At 38.2% G+C, this 11,980-nt stretch overlaps 1 protein-coding gene across 1 annotated transcript; it reads right to left on the bottom strand.

Moving 5' to 3' along the window:
- Positions 1-460: 460 nt before the first annotated feature.
- LOC146636209 (Fc receptor-like protein 5) lies at positions 461-11,186 on the bottom strand. The gene is made up of 20 exons (XM_085350293.1): positions 11,150-11,186; positions 10,956-10,991; positions 10,493-10,759; positions 9,714-9,983; positions 9,357-9,623; positions 8,996-9,268; positions 8,634-8,909; positions 5,664-5,942; positions 5,292-5,567; positions 4,803-5,180; positions 4,403-4,687; positions 2,716-2,958; positions 2,131-2,238; positions 1,984-1,999; positions 1,799-1,896; positions 1,613-1,657; positions 1,446-1,505; positions 1,165-1,227; positions 655-822; positions 461-558 (listed from the first exon to the last, which is right to left on the bottom strand). The coding sequence occupies exons 1-20, from the start codon at positions 11,184-11,186 to the stop codon at positions 461-463; spliced, it is 3,543 nt and encodes a 1,180-aa protein (XP_085206419.1).
- Between the last annotated feature and the right edge of the window lie 794 nt (positions 11,187-11,980).

An 11,980-nucleotide genomic window follows, 5' to 3' on the forward strand; every position in this document is an offset into this window, starting at 1 on the left:
TATACTGGTGATCATGTGACATGGTCACCAGTACAATTATGATACTTAGGAGCTTAGTATTGTTAGAGTTGGAAGTGTCTTGGTAATTTCCCTTTAGTTTGATATCAAACTCTGAATTATACTGTAAACATTTATACAATTACAATAATAATTGTTACAATAACAATTAATTTATTAATTGATCATTTACAAATAAATAGTCGTGCAGTCTTGCAAACCTTCCCTATCAATCTCGCTGCTGTCCATATGTCACAAATCACCCCTGCCCACTCTTTACCCACCCTTGCTGCACTCTCTTTGGGGCTCTCAGTTGAACTTATCCACCTTCACTACCTCTACTCCTTGCAGCTTCACTGTTAAACTGTCTCCTATCCATACACATGTGTTCTGTCTTGCTTCTACTGAATTTCATTCCTCTTCTCTCCGGTGCATGCGTCCTCGTCTCCAGCCTCTCTTCCACCTACTCCCTACTCTCACTACACATCACAATGTTTTCTGCAAACACCATAATCCACAGAGACTCCTGCATGACCTCATCTGTCATCTTGTCCATCACTACTGCAAACAAGAAGGGGCTCAGAGCTGATTCCTGATGTAATCTCACCCCCAGCTTGAACTGCTAAGATACAACCACACACCTCACTGCTGTCTCACTGTCCTCATACATGTCCTGCACCACCTTCACATACTCTTCTGCTACTCCTGACATCCTCACGCAGTACCCCACACGCTTGGCACCATATCCTTTCTCTAGATCCACAAAGACACAGTGAAGCTCCCTCTGACCTTCCTTATATTTCTTTCTCAGCATGAAGCCATATGCTGCCATATCACTGACATAATGTTTTTTTTATGTTTTTGTTTGTTTTTTCATGTTGCTGTTGACCTTCTCTTGTTTTATTGATGCCGTGCCTCCCTTTAGGGACCTTCAAATGTAAATAAATAAAATGAAATAAATGAAAACAGAATAAAGTAAAACTAACTAAAGAACAGGTTTAATGATACTGAAGGCGTGTTTTTAAAAGGGCTACAAATGAGTTTCTTATTATTATTAGGACATCTAATTAAAGCTCCCTTGACGTTAACACACATGTAGCCCAACACACATATGTGATACATATTTCATCCCTGAAACTAAATATTTGGTACATTTAATATTTGTACCTGTAGCTGAGTTTGGATCTACATTATGGTAGTCAGAGGTTTCCTCTGGATCATCACGCTTTCCTGTATATTAACACGGAAAATATATGTGGGTATCATGACTCTGAAGGGCCTTTAAAATTTAAATGGTACAGTATACAAATGATATTTTATTCACTGAAACTTAAATGTTACATATATTTAGAGGTATGATTTCAGAAGTGCACATGCTTTTGGCTGCATGATGTATTTACATTTATAATTCAAAATCTGTTTTGTATTTTCATATTTTTTGTACTCACTCCTCTGTTCGACACTTCTGAGCTGAAGACAGATATTTCTGTAGTCATCTGTCCGTCCACCTAAAATGAGGACAATTGTACTATTTTACATTTTTATTTCTCAGTAGAAATACGATTTCAATCTAATCTTTAATAAATAAATAAAAAAGACATATCTTATACTGTACCAGTGTTTTCAGAAGGTCTACATGACTCATAGACGTTCATGTCACCTTTGGGTCAGTGAGAATCAAGACAATGACAAAATAATCACTCTGTGTGCAGTAAACTTACAGCTATATTATAACTGTGAACATGAGTATAGAAAGGTTCAGCTGTAAATGCTCTTATTTTGTAACAGGTGTGTGGCTGACCGTGAAGAAGAGAGGAATATATTTGCTGCTGATTTTCATCCTGGCTCATAGTTTGAACTGTAGCAGCAGCCTGACTGGTTTCCTGAGACTGGGCTGGTCTGAGGTTTTAAGCAGGTTCAAATTACAATGAATGTGTTACATAGTGTTTGTTTACTGGAGACAAGACAAGAAAGTGTTTTACCAACCTGATACAAAGTGCACCTATGGAGAAGACAGTAATAATCATATTAAATGGGTGAGTATTACAAATAAACACAATAATTGTCCATACCATGGCAGTGTCTGGCAGTTAATATATGAAATAAAAATAAATAAATAAATAAAAAATTCACCCTTTGATTTTTTGTGCCAACAACAGAGCAGCAGGGACAGCAAGAGAATCAGTGAGATACCACTAACCAGCCCCGTGATTAGAGAGACAGAAAGTGATGATCTGGATCCTGTAATGATAAAGAATAAAAATTAGCTTAATCTATAATGATATAACCCAATCAATGGGATACATCATGGGCAAAGGACACTTTGAACCTGACAGGCATTTTCTGGCGTGTCTGAAGATTTCTGTAAATGTTTTGTTAAATCAGAAAGTCATCTCTTAAAACTGTGGAGATGAAAAATATTGTGAATGGTTACATAGTAACGACTGGGATGTTAAACAATCAACACTATAAAAATGGCTAAAAAGACAAACTATAAAATGCAGTTTTAGTTCAAAATAAGGGTTTGCATACTTTATATGGGCAGGACCATTTTAACCTTCTTTTAACCTTTTAATCTTCTTCATTTTCACACTTCGATTTTGTAGACTGTCACTACTGGCCGGCTGGTTTTATTTTATGAGCCTTTTGTTTAAATCTTTTGAAACAGAGACAACAGGGTATTTCTTTTCTGTCTACAACTGTATCGTTCACACTTACCTTTTACTGACATCCAACTTTCTGGTGACTCATGCCCTGAATAGTCACACTTGTAGAAACCTTCATCAGACTTTGACACTGCAGGGATATTTAGCTTTTCTCGGTCATCATTTTGAATTAGTTTCCCATTTTTGTAGAATGCAACAGTGGAATTGACGTTTCCTGTCCTCAACTTGCAGCCAAGAGCAACAGAGTCCCCTTCATTGACTGGATGGACAGGGCTCACCAGGATCACATCAGTATCTGTAAAAGCCATTAGAATATGAGAGAACTTGCCAACATACAGTCTACTGTTTCCATCCTTGTTTGGTAAATGAAGACGGTTGCATCAACAGCTCTAATCCTGTTCTTTGTTGTGTTTTATTAGTGTTATTTTTCCTCACACTTTTAACCACAGCATGATCATTTAAGCTATAGCTGGATTTCAGATGCATTTTTGGCTACATCCTCTCATAATTATGAATACTGTCATGACACAAAGCTATTACCACACCTATAATCATGGGCTCACATTTCTGCTTCATCCTCTGCAGTGTTGGAGTTATTTGTAAATAAATAAATAACTCAGAAATTAGCACAATGTGTGCAATGGCTGTACTGTGAATTTAAATCCTGTTGGTGCCACTTATGACTCTTGGTATCGTCATAATTATGTGGAAAATATATTTCAAAAATGTAGATATTGAACCATATAATGAAACATGTCAAACATTGTATAAATGCATGTTCTATTCTGCTGTATATACATTGTAATAAGATGACTTGCAGCAAGGATAGATTTTTTTTCCTCTAATGCAATATAAACTAATGTGGTACATACAGTATTCTGTTGATTGTTTGCACTTCTATGTTGCAGATTAGTCAGTGTTTCAAGGTTACTATGCCATTCAGAAATACAGGCTACAGGTCTAACATTCAAAGACGATGCCATGTGGGAACATCATTCAGTGTCTTGTTTTGGCCAAAACTCATTTGAATGAAACCAAGATAACACAGAAAATTGTTTTCTTGTTTACATTAATACAAATTTGAAATTCTTTTTAAAATACATAAATGCCACATCCACTGGACTAAAGAAAAGAAGGACCATCCACGCTGTTATTAGGGCTCAGTTCTAAAGTTTGGATCTCTGATGGTTTAAGGTGCTTTAGTGACTATGGAATATGAGTTTTGTGGCTCATCTGAAAAGGCACCATTAATGTTGAAAAGTATATAGAGATTTTAGAGCAAAATATGCTCTCATCAACATGACTTCTTTCATGAAAGGCCTTGCATATTTGAAGAGTACAGAAGCTGAACTGGGCTGCCTGGAGTCCCAGTCTTTCACCATTTGAAAACAATTTGTGTATCACAAAATGACAAAGAAGACCCAGGATTGTTGAGCAGCTATAAGCCTCTATCAGAAAACTATGGGATAATATTGCTCTCCCAAAGTTCCAGCAACTGGTTTCTACAGTCCCCAGATGTTTATAGACTGTTGTTAAAAGAAGTGGAGATGCTAGACAGTGGTAAATGTGGCCCTCTCCCTTTTTTGTGATGCGTTGCTGCCACCACATTCAAAATGACTTATTTCTTGCAATTATACACTTTCTCATTTTAAAAGCTTAAACATAGACACTGTTTTCTTTCTTAATTTATAATTTACACAGCGTCCAAACTCTTTAGAATTAGGGATGTAAAGACCTACAAAGTGCAGTGATGTTGATTCCATTGCTGAACAGTCCTGATTCAGACTCACACCAGGACACAGCATCTTGGTACCGGCGGAACCAGTGAAGATCTATGTTGCATGTGGATTCAGTCATTATCCCCCGGTTTCCACATTCCCGGAGTTCTCTCAGATAGCCGTCCTGAGTAAATGTCATAACTCTCCACTGAGAAGAGTTTCCAGAACAATTCAGAGATACTGAATCATAAATGAAGTGCTGCACACTGTTAGGACTGACTGTGAGAGAGGCTGCTGAATTTACATCTAGAGAAAAACAAGAACTGTCATTTTTTTCTTGATAGATTAATAGATTGAAGACTGTGAATGCAATAATAACACTTATTTTTTTCCTTTTTAAATTAGGAGCAAAAATACTGACCTGCAGACCAGACAAACTTTGGTTGACTGTGATCAGTGTGATACTCTGGGTCTCCTCTTCCAGCTCTGCACACATATCCTGCTGTGTGTGTCTGTCCATGAATGATGTAGGAGTCCTGTGCAGTCCCACTGATGCTTCCAGGTAATAATTCATACTTGTAGAGGCGATTAATTCTATTATGATGAATCCGGTGTCTGTGTCTGGAGTAATAGTCATAGGGGTAATAGAGGTAGGGGTGATACATGCCTGACTCCTGTTTAATAAGTTTATACCAGTAGAAGCTCCATCCTGCAGACGGATGTTCAACCTCACAGTTCAGAGTTACTGAGGCTCCAGGACTCAGCCATGATGGAGACACAGTGAGGACAGGATGACGTTCTGTTGGGAAAATATATTTTCAGAGTGAGATCAAGAACAAGAACCTTAAGGGCAGATCGTCTGTTAATAAATGCAAGCATACAATTCACATTACATTTATAATTCACTCACCATAAACTATCTTTAGTTCAAAGGATGCACTCCACATTGTTGAATTCTGTTGTGCACTTCTCATTCTGCCCTTACACCAGTAGTGCCCATAGTGTGATGTAGAAACAGAGTTAATCTTGTATTCATTTTGGTTTGGAGGTTGATGTGAGCTGCTTGTTGCCCACTCATAATCCCACTCAGTGTCTCTTCCTGGGATCTCACATTTCAAAGTGATTGTCTCTCCGCTGTATACCTCAGGCCAGTTTGGATGCAGAGTCACAGCAGGCCTGTTTCTAACTGTTAAACAGATAAAAAAATAATAATAATAAAAATAAATGACTACTTTTTAACATCTTCCATTAATTAAATAAAGGGAAATTCACCATGACTCACCAGTTTTTTTAATACTGATCACATCACTGTAGTCTGTGTAGTAAACTGGGTTGCCTCGTCCTCCTCTACACCAATAGTCTCCTTCCTGTGATACACCGATTTGTCCATCAGAGTGGAGAACAACTTCTGCCATCGTCAGTGGTTCTGAGGTTTTCTTGCCTCTGTACCAGTAGTAACTCCAACCAGCTGTAGATGGTGTCACAGAGCAAGTCAGGGTGACTGTATCACCTTCTAGAAAGACTCTACTGTCAGCACTGATGCTGGCCTTTGGTCTGTTTCCTGTTTAATTTAGAAAAAAAAGTATAATAAAATTACAGTGAAACAATTACTGCCCCTTTGCTTTAGAGACAATTACAATTTTACAAGCAATTCTTAAACGATACATAGTATATCTTATGTTACGTTCACACTGCAGGTCTTAATGCTCAATTCGGATTTTTTGATCAAATCCGATTTTTTTGTCTGCTTGTTCACACTAAAGATAAAATGTGATAGCAAACGCGCTCTACGGTGAACCCTCAATGCGGCCCGCATGCGCAAAAGAAGACGTCACACACAATGCGCTCTGTTTAGACCCAGACCAAACAATATTGTTTGACTGATGGCTTTAATATAAAGACTTGTTTCAGACTTTATGTTTCCCAATTTTGCTTTAAGTTATAAAATAATTTTTGTTATTTACATATGGCCTAATAATGATCCTTATTGCTGTTTTAGAGGAGCGGTGCTTCAAAGGATAGCTGCAGATTTCTGTCAGAATCTGCAGATTATACAGTACAAATAAAATGTTCACGTTTCTCCAACGTTGTCTTCCCACCAGTTTCACTGACATCTACACGGGATGGCCAGGAGTGTCGTCTCGGGCGCTGATAATTGGCGTCTGTCTTGTGTCAGTGACGTAAAAGACGGATTTAATGCGACATGACCGTTCAAACAGCAGTCGCTTTCTAAAACATCAGATATGTATCGGATTCAGTACCACATACGCAAGAAACCCAGGTCGGATTTGAAAATATCGGATTTGTGCTGTTCAAACTGTCATACCATGATCGGATATGGGTTGCATAGGCTCAAAAAAGTCGGATTTGATGCGCTTTTGCCTGCAGTGTGAACGTAGCCTTATTCAGTAGCACTAAGCCTGTACCAAGTATGTATGTTTGCATCACATATATGAAATATTAACATTTGCAGTTATATGCTTTTATCAAATTCAGTTTATTTTTGCAGTCATCTGTTGGTAACAAATGCACTGTTATGAAAAAATTAGGACCGCACATTGAATATTCAGGTCTTAATAAGGAATATTCAAATATCAAAGTCTTTTGTTATTATTTATTTTGGTAGAAGAAACTAATTTAACAGCAGGTGGTCTAAGGAGCTTGGAAAGAAAAGCGACTGGACTTCTCTAAGTTCCTTGAAGACGTTTCACCTCTCATCCGAGAAGCTTCTTCAGTTCTAAGGTTAAATGGCGAAGAGTCCCAGATTTAAACCCAGTGGGAGTATCCCCCAAGGTTACTAAGTTCTGACCTTAGAACTGAAGGTCAGAACTTCACTTCACATCTCATTGTGTTCACTCTCACTTCACAGGAAATAAATATGAGAGTGCCCCAAGACATTGCACTTTTTAAGAGGTACATATTGCAGATAATTCCCCAAAGTCCTTTTTAATTGTATAACTATATTACTTTGATCTCCCAGTATTGTTCAAATTTATATTAAATTGAATTGCATTCAATTCTGACGTTCTCTACCCTTTTCATCGACACTCTCAAAGCAAATATCACATCTGCAATGCTCTTCTAGCCATCACTCCATCCTGCTTGCTCACTAATTATCACCGCCCTTCTCAACTTAGCTTCAACAGCTGTTTCCCATATTTTCATGTTATGGCTCATCAGTTTCATCACTGTTACTACAGCTCTACGTTTCACACTTGATCTTGAAAATCTGCACCAATACAGTTCTCCATTCCTCAGGCTTGTGTTAAACAATGTGACTAAAAGGCCCACTGCTCTCTCTTCTGGACATCTCCATACCTCCACTGATGTGACATCAGGACCAGCTGCCTTTGTACTCTTCATCTGCTTATCAGTTGCACTCACTTCCTCCCTACTAATCCTCTGCACTTCCTAACTTTTCCCCTTCCATCTTCTCTGTCATTTTCTACATTCATGAGTTCTTCAAAGTATTCCTTCAGTCTTCTCCATCTTCTCTGTTATAACTGGAGCTTCGATGGATCTAACCTGTCTATCCGGCTCTACTGAACTTGTCAGTGGAGACTCTTCTTCCAAGGCAAATGAAGATTATGGGAATCTTCGCCCACTAAGCCACCCCACTACAATATGAGGAGAGGATATTTCATTTGACTTTTATTAATGGTAGATCATTAACAAATAAGGCTTTTCTGTTAAATGAATTCTTCACCTCACAGGATTTTATGTTTCCCACAGATGCTTGTCTTAGTGCTGGTGAGTCCAGCCTATTCTTACAACTACCTTCTCTTGTCTGTTTTCAGCTCCCTTTGCACTACTGGCAGAGGTGGGGGTTAGCAACTGTTTTCAAATCCAGTTTCCAATGTCGACATTTATACTGTGCTGTGCACTCTGATCTACCACTAAGATTTTTAAATGGAATTTGCAGAGTTTGTGGGTGAAATAACCCTGAATTATGATCACTTTAAATTGTTGGTGGTTTTAATATTCATGAGTCTAATGTCTTCATCTTGTTGAAAGATTTAACCTCACTTACTCAGTGACTTTATAAACAACAAAAATGCTCATTAAACATGCTATGACCCATTAATGAAGAATAATGATTTCATCATTATTAGTTGTAATGTTTATTATGCCATAAGGTTTTTATAAATAATCAACGATGCACCAATAGATCATTAATGCCTTACACTATGTAGTTATTATATAATGTTACGCTTGTGCCTTATATAGGCATAATAAAATGAAACTTTCTTACCAGAGACTGTCAGTGTGATGACATCACTCCACTCTGTCACAGCATACAGCTCCTGTTTGTTTTTACCCATACACCTGTAGCTTCCACTGCTGATCACAGATGCATTAAGATTTAAGTATGCATTATTTGCCATAACTGTGCTTGAGTCGGGTTTGCTCCACTCATACTCCCACTCAGTGCTTCCACCTAAAGAAATCTGACATCTAACAGTGATCTTCTCGCCACTGAATATCAGAGGCCAGCTGGGCTCCAGGGACACAACTGCTTTGTTGGAAACTGTTTACAAAAACAAAAATCTAATTGGTCCAGTTTGAAATATTTCTGCATCCCATGCTAATCCAAATGAAAACGCTTAAACTCACCTCTTTTTTCAATAGTGCTTGGATCACTGTCCTCTGTGAAGAAAACTGGGTTTCCTCTCCCTCCCTTGCAGTAGTAGATACCTCCCTGTGTGACAGTGATCATTTGATCTGGTTCGTCGTTTCTAATCACCTGAATTTCTGAGAAGACTGAGGCACGTCTGAACCAGAAGTATTTCCACTCATTGTAGCTCCCCACAGAGCAGCTGAGTGTTGCATTGCCTCCAGCTGGTATAGTTCTTCTCTCAGCAGTGATTGTGGGTCTGGGTTTGTTTGCTGTTTGTTAGAGTAAAATAGAGATGTTTTTCTATAGCTGGTCAGATGAAAAAGAGTAGATAATAAACTCAAAGGTGATTTTACTTACAGACTTTTAGTGTAAAAGCATCACTCCAAGCTGTAGAGAAGAACAAGTCTCTTCTACCCTTACACCAATATTGCCCGTTGTAGGAAAATGAAGCACTGCTGATGTTGTATTCACTGTGTGTGGGAGGTGTTTTTGAGCTTGTTGTTCTCCATTCATACTGCCACTCAGTGTTTTCTCGTCCTTGGATCTCACATTTGATGGTGATCATCTCACCGCTGAATATCTGAGTCCAGTTCTGTTGCAGAGTCACAAAGGCCCTGTTGGACACTTTTCATACCGAAAATGAATTAATAAAGAAAAGGTTGGTCATCATAAATCTTTGTTCTTTAATTTCTTACAAAAAGTTATCAAACTCACATGTTTTCTGAATGTGATACACTTTGCTGAGGTTTGTGAAGAAAACTGGGTTTCCTCTTCTTCCTCTGCACCGATAGATGCCTTCATCTGAGACATTAATGAAGTTCTGCAAAGTGTTCGTATTAATTGCTACTTCACGAGAATCTGGTACTTGTCTGAACCAATCAAAATTCCAGCCAGCAGAGCCCTGAACAGAGCAGGTCAGTGTCACCGAGCCCCCCACTGGAATAGTTGTCCTGTCTGCTGTTATAGTCACCGTGGGTCTGAGTGCTGTTTGATTTAGAATATGTTGTTTTTGTTATTTATGCATTTTTTTTCTGGGAAAACCTCAACGTTAACAATTTCTCATAATATGTAGAATAAAAGGCTGAAGTAATTCATCAAGGCAGCATCTCATGTGACCAGTTCTTCTCACGTCTCTCATACATCATACTATATATAACATACACTATGCTAAAGTTCACACTGCTTCCTAATTTGGTGTCATCTTCACCAGTTTTCACAACGCTCAGCTGAAAGTTACATCGTACTTGACATATTTACTTCCTGCTACATTTTCAGCCTTCACAGGTCGACTCTGAGTTTGTAACCTAGCAAGAAATGTCTGCTTAATGTCACTGTCCACTCCCTGCTGTGCAGAGATCATTATATCAGCAAGAATAAAAGAAAAATACTAAACAGAAACTTTGGAATAACATAAACTGAAACTCTGATGCTGGATTTAACACAGCTGTGCTACTGGAGAATGAAAGTCTAATAAATATGATACAGTAGCTTACCTGATATGGACAGAGTCAGGTTATTACTCTGTTTTGTAAAATCTTTCAAGCCATTGCGACGACCAATACATTGATAATTCCCACTCAGCTCTGCTGTCAGGTAAAGTGAGTAGGAGCTACTTTTACTGAATTGGACCATTTCTTGATCATTCCAGTTGAATTTGTAAAGCCAGTCAGTGGCATTTCCCTCTCTCATGTCACAGATGAAGGTTACAGACTCTCCAGCAAATAAATGGGACACGTTTGGTTTAAGGCTCAGCTCAGCATCTAAAATCCAACATGAACATAAACACACAGAAAAAGTTCAGACCAGATTTTGTCTTAATGCAGAGGAAGATTTCTCACTTTACAAGCAATTATTAATGTATTTTTAATATAATTTGCAAAAATGAAGAAAAAACAAGAATGTTATTCACACATCAATCCATAGAAAAATAAAAAAGGAAGAAAGCTGTTCATTTACCTTGAGCGTCTCCACAGCAGAGGGTAATATTCAGCACTGTAACATATCATTCAATCATCAGTGGTCACATGTCGCAAATAAAAGCCTTTTTAATGAATAGAATTTTACCAGTAGTATCAATAGTTGGACAAACATTTAGCACTCAATATAGTTCCGTCTTTATCGGTCAAATAAAGGAAGTTTCTTATACTCACAGAATAAGGACAGCACGCTGAGCACAGTGAGCCCCATCCTCACACTGAGCCTGAAAGTCTGTCACTGCTACTGACAACAGAAACACTGAAACAGAAGTGAGAAACCCAGAATGTGAGAAAATAGTAATGTTTCATCTGATTATGGGAGTAGAGGCTTTCTGCAACCTCGTTTTATGTGTTCAGCCCTTCACTGCTACTTCTCTTTTAGCCCTACATGAGGACACTGATGACATATCTTATTTTTAACTGTTGACACTTCCTGTTTTACTGTGGACAGTATGCAGAGCTGACATTATATATGATCCCTGCTTCTGAAAGTAAATTGTAACTGCTCAGATAATAATGTTTGGGAAAGTGATTTGTCGTAGTGTTTTAAGATTATAAGAGTGTCACCAACGGTTTAATTTAAAAACAAATTTAAAGAAAAAAAAATGGAACAATTTATCATTGTTATGTCTTAGACTACTTAAAATCTGGGGTTCAAACGGAAGGTAGCAAATAAATTCAAGCCTGAATGTAGATTTTCTCAGGGGCAGATTGTTAGAACAATAATGCTTTAAAAAAAAACAGAAAAAAGAAGGAGCCTCAGCTAATGCTTTATGTAGTGGCTTCCCGATGAGATGATGTGGGTGGCTGATTGCTGCAGCTGCATTCAGCCAGAGGCAGGAACCTGTAGTGGGTCCCACCCACAGACAGACACACATGCACAGAAGAGAGAGAGAGATAGGGAGAAAAACTAAACTTGGAGCAGGAAGTTTAGGAGGACTAGGGGACCATGACACTGACGGTTAGCATGTGGTTGATGAGCTCAACTTCTTTTTCACACCTTGC

This window comes from Diplotaxodon limnothrissa, linkage group LG3 (assembly GCF_057381915.1).
Source record: "Diplotaxodon limnothrissa isolate DT_005_m linkage group LG3, D_limnothrissa_male_GT1.1, whole genome shotgun sequence".
NCBI classification, from domain to species: domain Eukaryota; kingdom Metazoa; phylum Chordata; class Actinopteri; order Cichliformes; family Cichlidae; genus Diplotaxodon; species Diplotaxodon limnothrissa.